Source organism: Selaginella moellendorffii, unplaced genomic scaffold (assembly GCF_000143415.4).
Source record: "Selaginella moellendorffii unplaced genomic scaffold, v1.0 SELMOscaffold_81, whole genome shotgun sequence".
Lineage (NCBI taxonomy): Eukaryota > Viridiplantae > Streptophyta > Lycopodiopsida > Selaginellales > Selaginellaceae > Selaginella > Selaginella moellendorffii.
In genome coordinates, this window is record NW_003314342.1 from 218,441 (window position 1) to 240,056 (window position 21,616).

General features: G+C 45.4%; 6 protein-coding genes and 1 pseudogene across 8 annotated transcripts; 3 read left to right on the plus strand and 4 right to left on the minus strand.

Moving 5' to 3' along the window:
• Positions 1–3,457: 3,457 nt before the first annotated feature.
• Positions 3,458–4,475, minus strand: LOC112341341 (pentatricopeptide repeat-containing protein At4g02750-like). The gene is made up of 2 exons (XM_024661271.1): positions 3,714–4,475; positions 3,458–3,556 (listed from the first exon to the last, which is right to left on the minus strand). Exons 1-2 carry the CDS (start codon positions 4,473–4,475, stop codon positions 3,458–3,460), a joined length of 861 nt encoding a protein of 286 aa, XP_024517039.1.
• Positions 4,476–8,721: 4,246 nt separating this feature from the next.
• Positions 8,722–9,637, minus strand: LOC9663043 (annotated as a pseudogene).
• A 309-nt stretch (positions 9,638–9,946) lies between these two features.
• LOC9628880 lies at positions 9,947–13,620 on the plus strand. Of its 2 annotated transcripts, XM_024661358.1 has the most exons (10): positions 9,947–10,460; positions 10,508–12,570; positions 12,624–12,683; positions 12,735–12,767; positions 12,829–12,861; positions 12,913–12,972; positions 13,023–13,055; positions 13,112–13,177; positions 13,228–13,260; positions 13,316–13,620. In XM_024661358.1, exons 1-10 carry the CDS (start codon positions 10,025–10,027, stop codon positions 13,604–13,606), a joined length of 3,108 nt encoding a protein of 1,035 aa, XP_024517126.1. In that variant the 5' UTR covers positions 9,947–10,024; the 3' UTR covers positions 13,607–13,620. The 2 variants fall into 2 exon arrangements, with proteins under 2 accessions (XP_024517126.1, XP_024517127.1); XM_024661359.1 differs by lacking the exons at positions 12,913–12,972; positions 13,023–13,055.
• Positions 13,621–15,869: 2,249 nt separating this feature from the next.
• On the minus strand, positions 15,870–17,708 carry LOC9663044 (NEDD8-activating enzyme E1 regulatory subunit AXL). The gene has a single exon (XM_002987388.2). The coding sequence runs from the start codon at positions 17,667–17,669 to the stop codon at positions 15,957–15,959; it is 1,713 nt and encodes a 570-aa protein (XP_002987434.2). The 5' UTR covers positions 17,670–17,708; the 3' UTR covers positions 15,870–15,956.
• A 36-nt stretch (positions 17,709–17,744) lies between these two features.
• LOC9628881 (ATP-dependent DNA helicase PIF1) lies at positions 17,745–19,628 on the minus strand. The gene is made up of 2 exons (XM_002987389.2): positions 19,600–19,628; positions 17,745–19,542 (listed from the first exon to the last, which is right to left on the minus strand). The coding sequence occupies exon 2, from the start codon at positions 19,532–19,534 to the stop codon at positions 17,792–17,794; it is 1,743 nt and encodes a 580-aa protein (XP_002987435.1). The 5' UTR covers positions 19,535–19,542; positions 19,600–19,628; the 3' UTR covers positions 17,745–17,791.
• A 134-nt stretch (positions 19,629–19,762) lies between these two features.
• LOC9629236 (frataxin, mitochondrial) lies at positions 19,763–21,561 on the plus strand. 2 transcript variants are annotated; one of them, XM_024661218.1, is made up of 7 exons: positions 19,763–19,924; positions 20,005–20,105; positions 20,191–20,975; positions 21,030–21,102; positions 21,162–21,209; positions 21,270–21,364; positions 21,415–21,561. In XM_024661218.1, exons 3-7 carry the CDS (start codon positions 20,749–20,751, stop codon positions 21,539–21,541), a joined length of 570 nt encoding a protein of 189 aa, XP_024516986.1. In that variant the 5' UTR covers positions 19,763–19,924; positions 20,005–20,105; positions 20,191–20,748; the 3' UTR covers positions 21,542–21,561. The 2 variants fall into 2 exon arrangements, with proteins under 2 accessions (XP_024516986.1, XP_002987370.2); XM_002987324.2 differs by having other exon boundaries at positions 20,005–20,975.
• On the plus strand, positions 19,893–20,501 carry LOC112341342 (protein phosphatase inhibitor 2-like). Its single transcript, XM_024661272.1, has 3 exons — positions 19,893–19,924; positions 20,011–20,105; positions 20,191–20,501. The coding sequence occupies exons 1-3, from the start codon at positions 19,893–19,895 to the stop codon at positions 20,499–20,501; spliced, it is 438 nt and encodes a 145-aa protein (XP_024517040.1).
• Positions 21,562–21,616: the final 55 nt, after the last annotated feature.

Here is a 21,616-nt window from a genome sequence, read left to right on the forward strand (position 1 = left end):
TCTATAATAATTGCAAAGACGCTTTTTCTTCTTAGAGAAATTATTTTTAGTGTTATAGAAGAGTTACGAGACCCACAGAAAGTGCCTCCTTTCTTCTACTCCCCATTTGACAATTACGTGGCAAGAAACAATGCTTACTCACGTGCAATCTGAGGAGATCCTGAATTGCTAGCTCAGCAATCTTGTGCTCTTCCTCTAGAAGATTAGAGTAGAGCTAGGATAAATGAGAGCATGGAGGATGATTATTATAACTCTAGGGAGACAGGGAAGCAAGAAAGCTTTTGCATAGTCATTTGAGACTACTTTGCCCACTTGCTTGAGCTGTTGCATGATGCCCTTGAGCTTCTTGATGTATGCTGCCATTGTCTCACTGGGTTGCATGTGTAAGGAGAAACACTTTTGGGTGAGAACCAATTTAGTGTTAGCAGCTTTGGTTGCAAAGACTTGGGAGAAAGAATCTCAATTTTCCTTGGTTAATTTTTCCAGATCAAGAAGATGAATTAATTCATCTCCAAAACCTAGTCCAATCACTGAACAGGTTCAAGTGTCAAGAGGTCTCGCTTCAGTTCCCTTGACCAAGTCCCAGCAATCTTTAGCCATCAAAATTAACTAGACTTGAGCTTCGATATATTGTGAAGTTTTCACTTCTGAACTTCTGGAGCAACTTCTCCCATCCTGCATCCCAGCTGCCAGCCAAAGTGACTGCTAGGGTGGTTTAAGCCATTAGTTTCTAGAGAAAACTGCTAAGGAAAGCGAGGGAGAGGAGGTGGTGGGAATCTCTAGAAGGGATGCTTACACCCTGTGCATACAGAGCGACAATGAGGGTAGAAGGATTGGGTTCACATTGTGCTCACTTGCATTCTTAGCAAAGATTGCAAGAGCCCTAGCACGTTCTTTCTCGTTGCATTGCTATGTTTACCAGTGTTTCACCATCAGGATCAAAACAAACTTAATACCATGTAAATGTCTGGATTTTTGTATATGGAGTGCTCTCTCAACTTTATTGCTTTGCTGTAGTTATGTACATAATGGTATGGGTGTGAACTTGGTGCTTGTTTGCTGATGTGGAGACTTGCTGTCACTCGTCTCCAGCAAGGGAAGGCACATGGCTCAGCTATGGTCTTGTCTGGCTTTATGATGTCAGAAACTCTCACTGACCAAGGCTAACATCAGCTTGGAGCAGACCAATTCAAGTGAAAAGCATCACTGACGTAAATTCTTTTTACGTTCAAGCGATGGCCACATCTTGCCTTCCCTTCAACAAGGTTCATCTTCAACACAACTACATTTAAGGAGTATCTAGAGCAGCAACATACATATAGAGGTTTTTTGATCATTCGGTTCTTACATTTTCCTTTCCTTTCTAGTCAAACGTTTTGACATCAATTTTTTTTACACCATGCGGATATGTGTGCCTCCTGTCCTGGAAAGTCTCAAACAGAGCTTAAGCAGCCAACAAAAGGATCCATGCGTTTTTTCACATCAAAACATTTCCAACATTCTGCAGCAATGAAATACCTCTTCTTATTAGTAGATGGAGTAGCATACTGCTCCCCACAAAAAGCCAAGGAGAAGAGTGAGCTGGAGCAGCTTCTTCGTGTCTCGAACCAAATTACCTTATGACCAGGAAACTAGCTTTGAGCCACTACTCACCAAAGCCCTTCTTTCACAACATTGTTGCAGATAGAAATGATTTGAGGTGCAAACACCCCAAGACTGCCTTCCGAGCTTGAGGACGAGCTCCCCTAGTGTGTATAGGTGCCAAGTGAGGATATATTGGGATATTCCCTGGAGATGGTCTTTTTCAGCTCTCATCTTGGAGAGTCATCATCATGTGCATATCCCACCACCCTCTGTGACAATTTATGCCGATGCCTTAAGGAAAATGCTGAGCGCCACAACTTATGAAACCACTTTGTCCTTTGATTTAGTTCGCTCTTCACAATATCTTCTTTCCATTGAGGGGAATTATATGAGAGACTTGGCAATGCCCACAATCATTCACTCATGACACCAGATCGTTGAAGTTGATCTCCTCTAAAATCCTTCTTGCATCATCTATGTCTGCATTTGCCTCTGTAAAAAGGTGGTCATTTCACCAATTTGAATGGAATTGTTTGGGTTAGTACTTATCCACACTATGTTTTTCTAAACCCTTCTTCATATTTAGAATACACTAGCAATCCCTGAATCGTTCTTATTCATTATCTTTCATTTCGGCCATGCAACTCAGGAACACACTGTGAGTTATAGCCAAAAATTTGCAAAAGATCTCCAAAACCACCACACAGAGGAGCTTATAGCTCTCTGGTTATGACATATCAACGCCATTATCGAGGGCATCAGCCATACCGTTGCGATTTCTCCCCACATCCACTCCCATGGCCAGCATCATCACAACAAACCATGGCCCCATGTTCTTCATGACTTGCTGCAAAAACTAAGAGAAACAATCTCTAGTATACTGGAGAGAGGTGGTTTGATCTGTGATGCCCATCATATTTATAGCTCAAGACGCTAGAATGCTCTTGGGAAGGCATCTAGAATATTTGAAAGCTAGTTGTTCCGTGTTTGTCAATTCCTTCTCTTTTCTATAATGCTGGGTGGGGCATGCAACACGAAGAAGGAAGTAAAACTGCCACGCAAGAAAAAATCAGTGGGCAGGCCTGGAGTCAAAATGAAGTAAACTCTTGAAATGAAGCTGTGAATCCAGATGAGAAATAGAGAGAACAGACATTTTTTGTCAAGGCCTGGACAGTTTATATATTATTGCTGGATCTCATGCAATGCCATACAGAAAACTATTCTTCTTTCCAGACCCTGGCACTGCAGAATGATGAATTCAGAGGAACGATGCTGGGGTTGACCCCTTGAAACGGGAGGTTTCAGTTGTGCCAGCAGCGATTGTTGCACCAGACCCAACCCCTCTGGCAACGGTGGCAACTGTTGTCATACCAATACCACCCCGACTGGCAGCGCTGGGCAGCAGCCTTTGCGATTCCTCCCACGTCCACGCCCATGGCCAGCACTATCACAAACATGGCAAGCGCCAAAAACACCACCAAGAAAGCCTTGTTCTCCATGATTTGCTGCTCAGACTAAGATCAAGTAGGCTTGTAAATGCTAGAGTGACTTTGGAGATAAGGATTTGAAGGATTGGAGAAGCATTATAGGAAAAAGAAGAATTGGCAAACACGGAACCACTTTTACTGGACTAACTTTCAAATATTCTTCCAGAGATAAGAAATAAGCGAAGCCGTCCCAAGACAACTGCCCAGCCACCATCTAAATTGTGCTGCCTCGAGCTATAAATACGAGCCCCTCCTGCCTCACAGATCAAACCATTCCTCTTCTAGCTTTGCCAAAACTTTACAAGAGTTTGATTCAAAGTTCCATAGAACTTCCATGCTAATATAAACATGAACCTAATACCTTGTCTTCCGTTTCGACCACAGACTCAGTACGGCCGCTTCCAGTCACCCGCAACATTAATCAAAGTGGTTCGTCTTTTCTCACTGGCAGGCTCTTGACAATCTCTTGGGCATTCTAGAGCAATCTGCAACAATTAATGGAAGTGATATCAATAATTATCAAGATTTTATTCATTAAAATTGTTTTTCTTATTTAATTTACTTATAATTATTTTCTGTTATTCTATTAATTAAATGTTGTACTTGTTGACTCTTTAAATGGACTCATGTGACGCAGCTGACATGAGCACGTAAAGCGCCAGAGTCCCCTGGTTTCATCTCCAAGAGTTTCTCTGCGGCACGAGCTGCAACATTGATGTTCTTGCCGTTACCACGAACTTTGCAAGCGCTGATGAAGCTCTTCCACGCGAGGAAATGCGGCTGGAAGGGCATCACCAGCAGCAGACCTTCGGCCTTGGCAACCAGCCCGGCCCGTCCCAGCACATCTGCCATCGCCTGGAAGTGAATCACATTTGGAGAAATACTGTACTCCGCCACCATAGATCGAAAGTAGTCGAGTGCCACACGGAGCTTCCCACCGTGATTGCAAGTCAGGAAAATCCCCTGGAAACTTATCTCGTTTCTCGCCTCGCCCTCCATCGCCATGCTGCCAGCAAACATCGCGCGCTGTGGCATCCGTGCAAACATCTTCCTGGCTTCTTCGAGGTGGCCGTGGTTGGAGTAGGCCAAGATCATGGCAGTCCACACCACGTCATCGTGATAAGGAGCTCGATGGAAGAGAATGCGAGCTTCTTCGAGCTGGTTTCTCTCGGCCAGTGCGGTGATCATTGTCGACCACGATGCAATGTTCCTCTGTGGCATGCCATCAAACAGAGACCTTGCTTCTTTCAGACTGGACGTTGCTGCTAGCATTGCGTTCCACGAGCTTAAGTCGCGGTGTGGCATTTTACTGAAAAGCTCTTTGGCTTTTTCCATATGCCCAAGCTGGGCATATGCAGTGACAAGAACAGTCCATCCCAACTCGTTGGTTTCGGGGATTCTCATGAACAAATTTAGCACGTCGTTAAAAAATCTTTTCTGGAATACCCATTATACATAACAGTCCAAGAAACTAAGCATTCCATCAAAGATCTGGCTTGCTTGATCCATATGCCCCTTATGGGCATATGCTGTAAGTAGCGAGTTCCAGCAAACTACATCCCATTCTAGAACACGATCAAACAATGCTTGGCACTCCTCCAAGTTTCCACGGTTTTCATGAGCCGTGAGAATAGAGACCCATGCAATAATATCTCTTTGTGGCAAACAGCTCTTTTGCTTCCTCAAGATCCGCATTTTGGGCATAAAGCGCCAAGCATCAAGTTCCAGGAGAATCTGTTGGGCTCATGGATGGCTGATAAACACCTGCCATGCTCGATCCCCGCGCTCGCACCTTCCTTAGAGCTGGATGAGAAGATTTGCGAGGTACCTGTTGGATTGGTGGTGAAGGATGAGCGCGTGGAGCCTGGCGCCATGACGCAAATCTCTTTTCTGGATGCAAGCTGCTGTGAGGAGTTGCGCGTAGTCGTCGTCGAGCGACAATGCACGCTGCTCTAGATCATCCACGGCCTGTTCTAGAGGCTTCAATTGTTAGCAGCGAAGAGACACGGAAGAACTTTCTATGTATTTCAACTGTATATGGATGGTACATGTACATGGAAACTACTGCCACGTGGGCATAATTACATGTCACATCATCTCTACCTCTAACATCAATCGGTACGTCTGCGTGGTAGTGATTCCTCTCATCGATGCTTTTACTGGCGTTTTCCTGGAATACAGTAAACTCTTTCGACTGACAAAATAGAGCTTTGATTTGTCAATGGCGAATAAGCGTTTCCAAAGGTGGCATTTCATATTGGATTTCTGCTGTAAAAAGGAAATGGTGGTCACAGTGTGTTCCCTCAACTTGTTCTTCATATTTATCACAGTTTGAATTATACATTCAAAATTGCTAGATAATCCCCGAGAGGAAACTTATGATCCATACCAGCGCTATCCTCTAGGTGAGATTCCTCCCACATCCATGCCCATGGCAAGCATTACAAACATGACGAGCACCTAAAACAACAATCTTTTTGCTGCTAGTAAGCTTGTTATATACTAGGCTCATAGGGATGGCATCAGTTAGTTCTTATCTCTTTGAGTTCCGTGTTTGGGAATTTCTTTTCTTTTTTTCTATAATGCTGGAAAAAAGAAGAAATTCCCAAACATGAAACTTGACGACAGAGTCCCAACACAACTTTATAGCTGCCTTGAACTATAAATATGAGCCCTTTCTACTGTACAAATCAAATTGTGCCAAGAGTGTGAGGAAAAGGGTACATACTTTGTTTAATTGACGATAGTTAATGTAGAAATAAATACTCCTATCAAGCTTCATCACATGAGGTTCATATGCCTAAAGATTGCATGACTTTTGAATAACTCCATTTTCCAACATCTCCTTGACGTTTGCATATAAAATCTTGATCTTTTTGGGTAATTGACAACGAATAAAAACCTTAATTGAACAAGCATCCCCAGTTAGAATAAGATGATATGTTATAATCTTGGCTCTATATGAGAAGTCAAATTCAAAGAAATTTGCATACTTCTCCATGAGTCGGTCAACCATTGCAATATAAAAACCGTCGGAGGGATTAGAAAAAGAAAGAGAGAAACATAACAGAAACTTAGGAGAAAGTAATGGGGAGACAAAAGTGATGGAAGTAGAGGTAGAAGCAAAAGGACAAAGATGTATAAAAGTGAAAGGAATGGAAAAAATATCAAGAAGTATGAGACAAAAGGGAGAAACTTCAAATCATATTTGGCATGATTGTGCCACAACCAATTCATACTAATGATGAAGTCAAAAGCTTGATTTAACACCACTTGCAATGACTATAACTCAAACTCGAAATTGCTTACATGCACAACTAAATCCGCTTCATCCCACACACATACATGTGTATGACCATTGCCATAAAGAATGAAAAATGGTTTTACCACATGACATAATGTAGATGGCAACGTGTGGCAACAAGTCAAGTAATAGAAGATAAACTTGAATCTATATTAACCAACACAAAAAGAATAATAAAAGACCTCTTGTTATAAAAACGAGTTTGGAAAATAAACATTGAATTAATTGGTGTTAAATGAACCCCTTAATGATACTCCTAAAAGAAAAATGGAAGGGTTATTGATTTATTTGTGCAATGTCCCTTTTGTTACTCACATGACTTTTGTTTTTCAAATGCATTTCAGTGTCTAGACCTTTCACTACAGCAGTATCAACAAAACATTGTTGATGCTAATGTTGCAAATGTGACTTTAGGTGTCGAAAGTTACATGTTGGTTAGTCCTTTCAAATATTCTTTCCTTACTGCCATGACAATAGGAGGTCGGTATTGTTGGACCCTTTATTAGTCCTTCTTGTTCAAGTGTTAATAAACTAAACTTTGCATTTATATTTGGCCGGATGAGCATAAGGATGGAATTCCTACATGTCTATTTAACTAAGTATATTTGGCCCGACTTGTTAGTTCTCTTTTGTTCTGTTTTATATTAGCTTGACAAGAACCTTCGTGTATTGGGATTAGTCCCTCAATATTCATTAAATGATAACTTACCGTGTCTGCAAAACACCTTTACTATCATGCCCTTTGTATTAGTCTCATTTCGGTCCTAAATGCTATTTATAGAAAGTGTCTAGATTTACTCATTTGGTATAGATTGTCCTAAACATAATGGTGTTTATCCCATATCCAAATTCATAATTTAGGGACATTCCATATGTAATAAGTTTTAAACTTGTCCTAGAGCTTGTCCCAATCGTCAATATTTCCAAATGCACATTTGAAGACGTCCGGGAGAATACTCTAATCCTCATAAGTGGTTGTGCTCAAACCATTGTACCACTTTAGCATCATTGGAAACACACAGGAAACTCATGCAAATGTCAAATATCATCCCAATAATGATATGCCCACAGAAGGAACTCTAGCCGAACTCGAGGATTGGCAGTAAGAGTAAGAAGAATTGCAAGCTACTATCAATTGAGTTTGGTTATTCAACTACAATCATATAACATTGAACAATTGCACCAACTATTGCTCCAAAAACAAAGGAAGAGGAAATTGTTACTTTGCCATGAAGAGAGCAAAAGAAAAGAAATGGAAAAAGCTAGAAGGAAAAGGAGATCTAGACAATGCAAAAGCTAGATCTAAAAAAAAAGCAAAAGAAAAGAAATGGAAAAAACTAGAACAAAAGAGAGATTTAGACATTTCAAAAACTAAAACAAAAATCCCAAATCCAAGCACTCTTTAGGGACAATCAAAATTGCCCCTCATCTCCACCAATATGAGTGCATGGAACATAGAAAGAAAATATAAGAAATATACATATTAATTAACCCAGAAACCCTAGTTTATATACTGGAGTGAGTGGTCTAGATTGAAATCAATATGATATCTATCAAAATCCCACTATATTAATATTAGTATACAGTATTGTAACTATATACTTGAACTTCACAAAACATTTTATAAAATTAATCTAAATGAGATGGTAAAATATCTGGGTATATTCTAGCTATATCCACTACCACAAAGGTTTTTTTAAGTAAAACAAAAATTGATAAATTTAAAACCATGATTCTATTTTATTAAAAGTTACATTATATAAAATTAACTTTTTATTAAAGGTTCTTAATGAATTGTACCATATATGAGTTGAGACAATCCCATGTAATAATGAAAGCCCAATTTTGCCATCCATACCATTTATCAGTTTGGAAAAATCTATATCTATTAAAAGTGACTTCTATAAAATAAGTTCTATGTTCTACTTTTAAAAGTTTTATCATAATGCCAAACAATTGCATTTCCATATTTATTACATACTTCAACTTCTGTTGTCATATCAGGAGCTCAGTCATAATCATCTAAATTGTTAGTTTGGTTCATATCAATGGTTATATTAGTATTATTATAGAGCTGTGTATGAATAAATATACTGGAATAATTTAAGTGAGACTCCAAGCTATAAGAAAGCATGTAATGAAGTAATAGAAATGCTATGAATTTTAACATTTTTGAAACATACACACATCTAGATTTAATTAGATGAGTTTTTATAGTGTCCATTTTTGTTTTTTACAGCATATTGATTATATGGACTATGAGGTCAATGTATGAAGACAAACAGCTAGTAGTTATTTTAATTTGTCAGAAAACATGGAAAGAATAATTGCTAAAATAGCTGTTTGTCAACATTCTAATGGTAGCCTCAAAAACCTCTTGAAGTCCTTGCAATAGTCATATATCATCCAATTATCTTTGACCCATTAAAGCTTGTGTGTGGTACCCTCATCCTTAACCAAAAACATTGGACTTTCCCACCACTTTGGAGGCCTCCTTGTCTTAGTGCAAGATCTTGGAGAACTCGATGACCACTTGCAAGCATCGATCCCAAACCCCCGAAAAGATGCCACAAATGGGGATTTGTTCCACTTGATCTTCTCTAATCCTCCACGAGTAGCCCAATCGTCCCCATTCCACAGGCTGGCGTAAACGCCCATTGGTTTCGTGAGTGGAAATGGAACGCCAAGCTCCGCCATCTTGTTGGCAACACGCGGATTGGCACGTCGTCCACGTAGAGTCTTGTTGTAATGGCGAGAAAAAATAAATAAACATTCTGAAAAGAATCTTGGGCTTCTAGACTTACATAATTTGCGGACGGTTCCAGAGGATTGAGTACGTATGAAAGTCGGCAGTGGGATCAACCAGAGATAGATCTGCTGCTCTCGATCACCTGTTCCGTTTGCAAAGATGTTGGTGTGGACAATGTAAGGTTGGCCGCTGGTGTTTCCCAAGAACTCAAAGTCAATCTCATCGTGGTCTTTGGATGGCATCTGTGAAGACATCTAAGAAAGTAAAGGAGCAAAATTCAACAAGGTTATCCCAGGATAGAATGGAGAATAAGTTTTCTTACATAGAACGTTGTCACCGTCCCGGCGGATTCATTGGCGACGAGCTTGATTCTCATGCTCACATACCCAAAGAGATACTTGTTTTTGGAAGCAAATCCCGAGCCTCCTGTATGGAAGATTCATACAAAGAATGTTGATATCTCTCTTACATTTGGAAGAAGAAAATGATATGCTAACCCGTGTTGTTGGTGAGAAGGAGCTGGAGCTGTGATCCTAGATTCATCAGCCTGGTGTTGCTACTCCCCCAGCTGACCTGATAATTCCTGGCAAACTTGCAGTCGGACAACCTCCTGGGCGTTTGTTGGGTCGACACCAATGATCCCGCGATCATCATCATCAAACTTGTCATGGGCAATAAAACTTTGCGTGGATCCATGGAGAGGTTTCATACAGGACGATCCTCCAAATCCTCTCCCACCCCAATTGGATTGACACTGGATCAAGCCTATAAGTTCTCGCGATCGAGATATTTTCTGATGAGATATACTAGCCCTAGCTCATGGCCGATAGAGGTAAGAGGCAGCGGGAGGATTGGGGAGAGGATTCGGTAGAAGCCCGAAAGAGGAGACGGCAAGAAGAGATGGAGCAGCTGCGATTGCTACAAGAGAGGGTGCGATCGATGGAGATGAGCTATCGTGAATGCCCGGAGGACCTGTTCGATGATTTTGAAGGTTTCGATCCTGAGTGGAAGCAGAGGTATCTGGATCTGCTGCTTGAGAGTTGGGACAAGTTGTCGCCAGAGCAGCATGAAAAACACAAAGGCATCGGCCCACGGTATGTACTTGAAATGGCGCTGCAACAAGTAGACAACAAGGCGCGGGAATCAAAAGTGAGAATGGTGTTGGAGAAGTACCCAGTGCTTCTTTTCGAATCTTGGGAGTGTGTCCACAACAAGGTGAAGGGCGAGGAATGGCTTGATGAAATCTATAGAGCTTGCTGGTACAAGCTGACACCGGAGGAGCAGCAGCAGTACAAGGAATTCCGTCCACAACATGGCATAGAGTTAACGGCGGCAAGTAAGTGCGTCAGTTTGCATGAATGTTTATGTTTGCTGCTGCTACAGGTCGAGCATTTGACATGGAGTATGAGGGCAGTGGAGTAGACTCGCTTTACGACGCCCTGAACAAGATCAAGAAGGAGACTGATTTTTCACGTATCGTTGGTCTCTTCCAGTCCAGCGGCTGGGGTAAGTCGAGGGTGGTTCGAGAGTTACATCGGAAACAGGTTTGGATCATTTACTTGTCGCTGGGTTCTGGCTCCTGTTATCCTCAGCCTTCATATTTTAGAGATGTTTTCCTCGGCCGTGCAAGGCAGGCACTGGGAAATGGAGATCACGCAGGCCATCTCGCATGCATGACCTACTGTCTGGCTTATTGGATCGCATGCATTGAGGAGCTGGGTGGAGGACTAGCGAAAGAGGAGCCGTGGACGCTGCAGGTGTTTGCAAACATGATGACGGTAGATGGTGGAAAGGACTTTTGGCCCGGAGTGGAGAATCGGATTAAAAAACTGATAAGAAAACTTGACCAGGAACTTAAGCCTCGAGAGAAGATAAAGGCCAGTACTCAGTTGGAACTATGGACGACATGGGAGACTAAAGCCACTGATGTCTTCAAGAGGTATATTCGTGAGGTCCCTGCTTTGGAAATTGGTACGGAGACAACAGGCCAACCGTTGAAGCTGCTGTTCGTCTTCGATGAAGCCCGGTCGCTGTTACCTTCCAAAGATGGACGGGAAGAAAACGTGTACATCCCACTTCAAAGATCTACACGAGTGTTAGGTGGAACATGTTTAACTCTGTTCATAGACACTACATCCAGGGTCGCCAATTTCTTAGAACCTGAGTGGTGCGATCCTTCTGCACGGAGTCGGAATCCGGTCCCTGGGTTTTTTCTTCCGTCTCCTTTGATTGCCTTCTTCAAGGGAGATATCGGGGAAAACAGCACACTTCTGCCGGCTACGTCTACACAGGGGAATTGTTTTGAGGAGGTGGTTAGTAACGAGTGGATGCTCAAGTATGGCCGACCGCTTTGGTGGTCTCTCTACCTGAGCAACCTTGCCAAGGATCCTGATGCATGTGAATCCTGCCAGGATCTTCACCGATGGCTTGAGAGTGCTACAGATGCAGATAAAGCAGAGGCGTTTCAAACGGTATTTGGAATTGCGCATTATAAGCTTACCTTGGTTACGACTAGAGATATCAACCGGTACAGCGAGCATGCGCGCATTGCCATGTTGGGAGTCAGATACGGGATTTCCATAGATGCTTCGTCCAAACTCGTAGAGGATTTGATTGCGAGTCATATGCTGACTGGATTGTACGTGACAAGTTGCCAATCCCGGTTGTTTGCTGCATGGGCAGCTGAGCCGCTTCTTTCTGAAGCTGCATTGGTGTGTATCCAACAGTTCAAGGAGACACCAGATGGCTACAGGCTTCTGTTTAAGCCCTTCCAAACATTGTTGTCTGGGGGCATTGTAGACAAAGGTGAACAGGGGGAGCTACTTTTAAGGATCATACTCTTGGAGGCAGTAGACAAGGCACGGGAAATGACTGGAGAAAAACGATCTTGGTGTACAGTGGACGAGTTTTGCTCTCAACTGGTGAAAACGCCACTCGGCGAGCTTGCGCAGCAGAAGAAGATGCCTCACCAGGAAAAGGTGCAAGCTGTCGCACAAGGCAAGATAAGTATCAACTGCTTCCGCAGGATCTACAAAAACAAGACAGACTTGTCTGATCTCGTTGAGGCCTTTAAAAGGCGTTGTGGGCTAGTATGCTACCGTGGTGCGTGGGGTGTCGACATCTTAGTGCCCATTCATTTGGGAGATATGAAGGACAGGCTGAACTTGAGCGCGCTCTTCATTCAGGCAAAAGATATGAAGAGATCGTCCGGGCTGATTGCTCTTGCCAAAAACTCTCCACAGTTTTCAAGCCTCGGATGTTTGGACGAGTCACCATATCTGAGTTTATATATGAACCTCAATTCTGGTTCTGGGAATGTGAACAAAGTGGATATGGTGGCACCGGAGTGTGTTTGGAAAGCAGTTAGGAAATGTAAGGAGGCTCAGAAGGCAGTGCAGCAGCTGGGGTCTAAGGTGCATGAAATTCGGAAGAAGCTAAAACGGGAGGTTTGTGTAGGTACTTTTGTATCATCTCTTTTCTGATTTTTTCTTTATCACAGGGTGGATACCCAATGACAAGAGCGCGTAGGCGGGATGGAGGGGCAGCTCAAGAAGAACAGGTTCTTTTGGCGTTGTATCATCTCTTGTGTGACTTTTGTATTCTGGTGCAGTTTGAGAGAGAGTCGACAGCTGAACAAGAACAGGTTCTTGAAAATTGAGTAAATCCACTTTTGTATCTTTTCTGATTCTGTCTGTATGGTGCAGTATGAAGGGAAGAATCCAACTCAACAAGAACAGGTTCTCTTGGCATTGTATCATCTGTTTCTTTACTCTTGTATTCTGGTGCAGTCTCAGAGCGAGTTGGAGTGGACATCTGTTCTTGAAAATCCAATAAATCCAGAAGAACAGGTTTGTGTAGGCACCTTTATATCTTTTCTGATTCTATCTGTGTGGTGCAGCATGAAGGGAAGAATCTAGCTCAACAAGAACAGGTTCTCTTCTCTTGGCGTTGTATCATCTGTTTCTTTACTCTTGTATTCTGGTGCAGTCTGAGAGAGAGTTGGGCTCTGAGTGGACAACTGTTCTTAAAAATCCGTTAAATTCAGAAGAACAGGTTTGTGTAGGCACCTTTATATCTTTTCTGATTCTTTCTGTGTGATGCAGCATGAAGGGAAGAATCCAGCTCAACAAGAACAGGTTCTCTTGGCATTGTATCATCTCTTTCTTACTTTGTTTTGTGGTGCAATCTCAGGGGGGGAAGGACGTAATGATTCAGCATTGGAAAGAATGGATGACAGCAGACATAAAAAATCAGATCATAGTCAAAACCAGAGGGTTGGACTGCTTGTCATTGGATGCTGACTTGCTAAAGATTTTAGAGGCTATAAAGAACGTTCAGGTGTGGCCAGAAAAGATCGTTAAGATCATTCCAGAAGATGGCGCCAAGAGGCACCAGGCTATTAAGCAGATTTGGGAAGTGCAAGACCCATTTCTGCAGGACATGTTTGGGATCTTGAACATTAATGACTTAACTCTAACGTGAAGTGCAAGACCCATTTCTGCAGGACATGTTTGGGATTAATGACTTAACTCTAATGTGAAGTGGAATAGTCACTGTAATTGTCTTGTTACAATTTTCCCAGAAACATAAGAGTACTGTTCATTACAAATCTATATTACAACCTTGGTTTCAAAGCGTGGTTTCAGCAACCTTGGTTTCAATGCCTGGTTTCAGCAACCTTGTTATAAATGTAGAATTCACCAAAAATGATAAAACTAAAAACACAAGAACAATGAAACTATGATAGTAAATATTTATTTTAATGCATAGACATTTTGCAATTGGGCAATAAAAGATTTAAAACAACCCCTTCTTGCATAAAGCTTTAGCAAGGGATTCTAGAGCTTTGAGGGTTAGGTTGCTCATACATGCTAAATGTGTAACAGCCCCAATATCTTTATGAGGTGGTGGTGTTAGGAGAGGATCTGGTAGAAAAGCCTCCAACCGTGTCTTAGGCTCATTCATAATAGCAATAAGGGTTTGCTCACTAGATGATGCAAAAGTGACCACCAAAATGACTGGAGGAACTAGCAGTAGTGGTGTTGGTAGGAAAGTTGTATCACCACCAAGTGGAGGAGGCATTGCTCCTCTTGGAACAAGTTTCTTCTAAACTGCTGGTGCTAGAGGCTGGATTAACTCCTCATCCAGCATTAGGGACAAGTCCACCAGATTAGAATTGGAGGAAGCAATACCTTGAATATAGCAATAGAGTTCTTGCTTGTTAAGAGAAATATTTTAGCTGACCATGAGCTTTTTGAGAGCAAGATGCAGTAAGGCTTAAAATGAGCATAGTAGTCCACGATAGTCTTTTGGCTCATAAGCTCTAGTGTCTGCTGAATTGCATCTAGAATGTGAGTGTATATTGTACAGCCAAAGACTCTAAAGTGCCCTATTTGAGGGAGTTTCCCTTGTCAAAACATGATACAGAACCATGCTAGTGCTCCTTGTGGGAAGATGGTTGTGGATATAAACAATTATGTTGAAGTGTGATTAAGTTGCTCTGCCATGCCATTCTATTGGGGAGTATAGGCTGTTATATACTGGTGAACGATGCCAGCCTCAGGTAGGTAGCACACATCATTATAAACTAGATCCAACAAGTTTGTAGCTTGCTCCTCCATGGTTCTTGATATGAATGAAAGGCAAACTTTCATGCCAAGATGGCAAGCTTCACTCAGATGGCTGGTTAGGAGTGTGATGCCTTCAACAAGTTGGTTGCAAGCTAAGGCATGCAAATTTAGTTCATTGACATGCCCATACTAACATGCCACAGCTTGATGGTTTCACATGCTTGAAGAGTAAGCACTTGAGCTAGAAATACCAGTTCCATGTTTAAATGATAGAGAGTTTCATACTTGATGCCACTAGCCATATGAGTATTATAATAAGCATAAATTGTGCACCCTTCTACCAAGAAAGTGGTGGTAAAGCTTTGATTTCAGCCTGCACCTATGGAAAAAACGGTTTACCATATTTGCAACTTCCTTTTTGTCCACTACTACCTTTGGCTTCTTTTCAAGCCCAATATCATTTTAATTTTTATCTTAAGTATACCTTTTTTCCCCAGCTCAAAAATCTTGGTGATCCTTTGGTGACTATTGTGATTGGTAAGTTCCCCATTGTGCTGGGTATTGGACCTGTTAAATTGTTCCCCCTCAAATCGTTCTAATTTACTCATATTGGAAATAGTTTCAAGAATTTCTCCACTCAACCTTTGCTACAATTTGCCAACAATTCTGGAATTGGTTAAATTTGAGAGGCAACTTTAACAGCTCACAATTTGAGAGAAGTGGAGGAATTTGGTCATTGATTCTGTTGGATTAAAACCTTAGACATGATTTTCTTACCTAATTTCGGGATTTCATTCTCTCACTAAAGCAAAAATAAATTGTTATGTGTTGCATGTAGCAACACTTGGTTTGTGCTATTCTTACTAATTGATCAAATAAAGTATAGTTATAAGCATGTTTATCAACAAAATAAAAAAGAATATACTAAAAAGGGTTTAAGAAAGTTTACAAATTATAAACATGTTTATACATTATAAATACAAAATTAATCTAAATAAATAACAACCATTAGATAGCAAAATATCCTAAGCATATTTTAAATATATTCACTACCATTTTAGTCCCACTATAGATTTGCTTAAGCAAACCAAAAGGAAACAATATCCCTTTAAACTTGAATGTACCTAATGTAATTTACAGTTCATCATCCGTCTCAGACCCAACTCACCCAACTCTTGAATCGCGGATTAAAAATAATATTGAGAGAAGCGAGAGAAAAAAAGGAAAAAGAGGAGAGAGAAAAGATGGCGTTCCTTCGACTCTCAGAGCTGGAAAATTGTGGTGGTGGAGCTGATCGCGTTGTAGATGAGCGTCCCCGCTGTGGGAGTGAACTGCTTGGTCACCAGCTTGATGGCTTCCTGCGACGCAATCCCCCCGACGACAGCGCCAACGCAGTGGATCTCCCCGCCTCCAAACCGGCAAAACTCGTACACGAGCTCCTCCGAGACGCCACCGTCCAGTCCAATCTCGCCCGCCAGTTTGTGCGCAATCGCCCCGACCTTGGCCGCGTCCTCCTCCACCGTCTCGTCCGCCATAGCCCCCGGGAACCTCCCAAACTCTTCGGCGAATCTGTCCACCGCTCGAAACATGAGGTAGATCGCGTAGTTTGTGTTGTCTCCCTCGAACGGGAGATACTTCTGGAGCTTGGCCCCGACCTCTTTCAAGCCCAGCTCCTCCGCCAGCGAGCGGTACCTCAGCACCCTCAAGTTCCTCGAGTTCTTGCAAAAGTGCTTGATCGCGGCCCTGGAGATGGAGTCCGGATCTCTTCCCAGCTGCGAGAGGATGCTCCTTACGTGGGCTTCCACGGCCGAGACATCCGACTCGGCCTTGGCCTGGTAGCAGCGCTGGAGGAGGATGTAGTACTCGGTGAAAGAATGCATGTCCGGGATGGCACCGTCGAGTGGAAACTCTCCGCCACCCTCCGAGGCCACGAATCTCTTGAGCGCCGCCACGAGTATCCAAAAGTCCGAGGAGCTAGAGTCGACGTCGGCAGCGCCGTCTTCCAGGATGGCTTTCACTTCCGAGCTCAGCGATGGCGGAGACCAGACTTTGCTCGCCGCCGCCACCGCCTCCTTGTAGTTGTCCTCGTCCTGTGCCTGCTTCTTCGACGCCACCAGGGACTTAAACTCGGATCTCTCCTTGGTGGTCGACGGGAGAGCGCCGCCGTGCTTGCTCCTCCACTCCTCACACACCTTGAGAAGGATGATCGCGAAAGGGATGTGCTTGTGGACGAGAGAGTCCTCGGTCTCCAAGTTAAACTCTTCGACGAACGTGGTGAGCTCCGGCCATGGCCTGTGGAGCCGGAGATCGCTCACGGTGTTGTCGGGCTTGCTCTCGATCACCGCGTGCTCGCGGAGGCTGATCCTCACGTACCCGGTCAGTCCATAGGATCGCGCGACGAGCAGCATCACGGAGAAGCGCCGGCAAACCTCGTCCAGGATCACCAAGCTCCTGTCACGCATCTGGGTGGCGATCACGAGCGTGAACCTCGCGAAGAATCCCGGGTCGGAGTCAAGCAGAGACTCGGGCGAGGCGTCGATGTGGTCGATCAACACCGAGTCGTTCATCTCCTGGAGCAATGCGGCCATGCTCTTGGCTCGCGGCTGGCCTAGATTCTCGGCGCTGAGGAGGAAATTGTTGCCAAGGTCGGATTCATGGACCAATCCCCCGTCCACGGCCGTGACATTGCCAATCCCTCCCAGGACGAGATTCTTGAGCGCCTCGCTGCCCGTGGCTCCGCAATTCAAGAGGCAGACGCTGGCTTGCTCCAGCGCGCCCTGCCCGTGCTCGCCCCAAATCCGGAGCTGCCGATCATACTTGTTGCTCCTCGTCGCCGCCGCCGCCGCCGCCTTCTTTTGCTCGTCGCCGCTGCCGCCATTGGCGTGCGCCATCAAACCTGGGCAGTGGCGAATCGCAGCAGCCCCGTCGCGCTCCTCCTTGCCCGCCGCTGCTGCCTCCTCCCGCTCGCGTTTCATGCCTGGAGCATCGGCGCAAACCCTAGCCTGTCCCCGGAAGAACCCTAAAATGGTAAAGCCCTAGTACGCATCACCTTTTCAGCTGGCAAAAATACGAAGTAAATTTCGCACCCTAAAATCTTTTACCTGCCTTTCAGCTGATCGTAGAAAGTAACTACCTCGGGGTGAACTCGGATCTTGAGGGGATCGAATCCCAGTAGCCGCAGTCCGTGCAAGCTCCGTACTCTAGAGAGCGCGACGTACACCATGCCGTACTCAAAGGTCCTGGAGAGGTCCGTCTCCACGCAGTCGAGCGTCATCCCCTGGCACTTGTGGACGCTCAAAGCCCACGCCAGGATCAATGGAAGCTGCAATCTCTTGGCCACTTCCACCTCGCCTTCCATGACGCTCCACGCCTCCGGCCGGATGATCCACTCGCTAGAACCCGAGTGATTGAATCGCACCACCGGGAGTCCTCCGCCTGGCGAGATCCGGAGCTCGCTCTTCTCCGGGGCCGTGAAGCCCACCACGATCCCGCGAGCTCCATTCACGAGCCCCTGCTCGGTGCCGAGGTTCTTGATGAGCATCACTTGGGCTCCGATCGCGAGCGTGATCTCGGCTTCCGCGCGGCTGCCGTTGAGCATCTGTGTTCTTCCCGAGTCCTTGGCGGAGAAGGTGACGGACTTTGACGATGGGTTGAGTGACCGGAGCTTCTGCTCGTTCTCGCGGTCGACGTCGGCTCGCCGGGGATAGAGTCGCGTCGGCTCGATGCCTGGAGCAGTGGAGATGCTTGTGCAAGACTTGAGCCTCGTCTCGGTGGCGAAAGAGCACTCGCCGCGGCGGATCTCGTTGAGCATCCCGACGAACTCCCGATCAGACTGGCGGAAAACCTGTGTCAGCTCCATCTGGAGATCGAAGCATTCCTTCCAGCACTTCGCGTTGAAGACGAACGACTTGGTCTCTCCGGGCTTTTGAACTGGCGGGAGCTGAAAGAAATCGCCGGTGACGATCAGCTGCAAGCCACCGAAACGCTCTTTGCTCCTCCTCACGGCTCGCCCCACAAAGTCCACCTTGTCGAAGAGCTCCGCGTCGATCATGCTTATCTCGTCAATCACCAGAGCCGCAGCGTTGAGCCATCTCTGTTTCTTCTCCTTGCTTCTCATCACCATGTCGACAAGCTGCTCCTTCTTCGAGAGCCCAATGCCCACTCCAGCGAAAGCGTGAAAGGTAGTACCACCGATCGCGCACGCAGCAATCCCGGTTGACGCTGTCACGTAAACTGCCGATGGATGGTAGACAGTCCTCAAAACTTGGATGGCTCTCTCGAGAATATAGCTCTTTCCTGTTCCAGCCGAGCCCGTCACAAAGACCGATTGCCTGTTACACACAGCCTCCAAGACCCTGAGCTGCTCGGGAGAAGGAGTAGCCTCTTTCGTCTCAAAGTTGCCATTTTTGTTGCCAGAAGAAGTTCCTTCGTCCGCGGTGCCCATCTTCACTGCCTTGCAAGGACCAAAACTTTCTTTCTCGGGACTTGGCCGCTTTCTAGTCTCCCTCCAGCCTTCACTCTCCAAGTTCCTCACAAGAGTATCTTCTTTCCGGACGAGCGGCGGCGCTGGAATGCTGGGCTGAGCTCTGACGGTGGAATGGATAACTTCATCGTCCGATTCCCCTAGAACGATCACTTCCGGCTTCGATTTGGACGACTCACGAATGGGGCTGCTCGTAATATCGATCACTTCCTGCTGGGATGGTGTAGGAACCAGCGTACTACCTGACATTCTCGCCTGTCGCCGCGCAAGCGCCAGGTCCCTCTGCCGTAGGGCTCGATTTCTCTGCTGTTCCGTCAATACCCTCGACTGATCGTCTTTCAGCATGATCACATCCATCTCTCGGCCTGCAGGAAAGAGTCTCGTTACCTAGAGGAGAGCGCAAGAGAATTCAATGATCATACCTCGCTCCACAAGCCCCAAAACGAACCGAATGAAGAACCCTAAGTGGGAAGAGTAGTCAAAGCGCGAAACTTTCAAAATTTGGGCGCGAAATAGGCGGCTGAGATTTAAAAAAAGAGAGTAAATGCCGTCGAATCCTAAAAGAATATGCTTCGGCGTCGTTTGGAGCAAGGGAGAGCTTTGGCGCATTCCATCGCGGCGCGACGAGCAACCACGATCCCTGATCGATCATCCTAGGAGGCGGCGCTAGGATCGGGAGTTAGGGTAGATTAGGGCCGGCATTTCTCCCGGAGGAATGAAGCGCGGCAACAGCCACAGCAGAGCGAGGTAAGATCGATCAATCGATCGATCGATCGCGAGAGCGCATTTCTTCGTTGCTAATCTCTTTGCTCGTGATCGTTTCCCAGTTTCAGAGTAGCGTGGGACGAGAACAATCTCGACTATCTGGAGACGCACAAGACGCCCAAGCAGAAAATCGACGAGCCAAAGACGCCATTCCACGCGCCTGGTACGTCGAGATCTGGCCTTTTGCTCGCGATCCACCGAAATATTTCCCCCTCTTCAGAGAAATCTTTCTTCTTGGCTTGGCGCAGGAGATTTGTCGCCGATTCCCGACGACTCCAAGACGTCCGTGGATCCCAATGTCCTCCGCCACGCTCTCGAGAACGTCGCCTCCTCCAGCAGCGATCACGGATCTAGCAGCAGTGCTAGCAACGGGAAATCGAGGCGCAAGAGTTTTGAGGATGTCCGGCGCGAGCACTACTCCGAGTTTAAGACGTCCAAGATGCTACTCCAGAATGTGAAGGATGAGGAGGATTTGGATCTGGACAGGAACCAATTGGCCGGCGGTGTTAGCGGGATTAGAATCGAGGAGAATAGCCAGGGATCATCCAAGTCGAGCTGAGAAGAGCAAGCGATCTTTTCTTCTCTTTCTCTCTGGGAAGAACACACAGGGACAGGGAAGGATCCTCTCATCGGTTTTTTTGCCTCTCTTCTTTCTCTACATCATTGGGTGGCCGGGGACCTGGCCATTTCATTGTTTGGCCGGGCAGGGGATTGGGCCACGTGTCCTATGCCGGAGACGTGGCAGTTTGATTAGTTTGGCCGGACAGGGGGGGTTGGGCCACGTGGCAAAACCCTATTTCTAAGCGATGGTGAAGCTAGCAGCCCGTGTGATTTCTTCGCTGTTCTCGCGGGCTACTAGTGGGAGATGGAGGCTCAGTGCAAGTGTTGGGCGCTACTATCTCATGGGGAGGACGAGTCGGGGCTGGAATTCCACCGGGAGCTCTCGCTTGGCGGAGGCGAGAGGATTTCACTCGGCCGGGGCATGGTATGGAGCTCAAGAGGGCTCGAATGGCACTGCCACAGTCGACTATAGGTATGTAAGAACTCATCTATGATTCGATTTGCTGATTTCTTTCCTTCGTTCCAGCTCTCAATTGCCCGAGAAAGAGTTCCACAGTGTTGCAAACGAGACGCTCCACCGTTTGCAAGAGAAGATCGACGTAAGTGTGAGAATGCGAGCGGTGGAAAGATCCATTCTAACTTTGTGTTGGGCGAACAGGAATACGGGGAGAAGCTCGCGATTGATGGCTTCGACACTGACTTCGCTGTAAGCTAAGCCGCTGCCTTGATCTTCTTTTCCTCCTAGCGCTGTGGTTCTTCTTTCCAGGAGGGAGTTCTCACTGTTCGTCTGGGTGATCTGGGAACTTATGTTATCAACAAGCAAACTCCAAACCGGCAAATCTGGCTCTCATCTCCTGTGAGGTATGATCTTCCACTCGCATTTTTCGATCGATCTCATGGTTTTGGAACAGTGGCCCGGCGAGATTCGACTGGCAGGATTCACAGTGGGTCTATCGACGCACGAAAGTGGAGCTCCAAAGCTTGCTAGAAAAGGAATTGAGTGAACTCTTGGGACACTCCATCGATCTGGGAGAATGAAAAGCTCCTTTAAGCCCTAACCCTAAAACCAGAGAGAGAAAGGTAACGGATAGTAGAAACCAGGTAACTGTTACT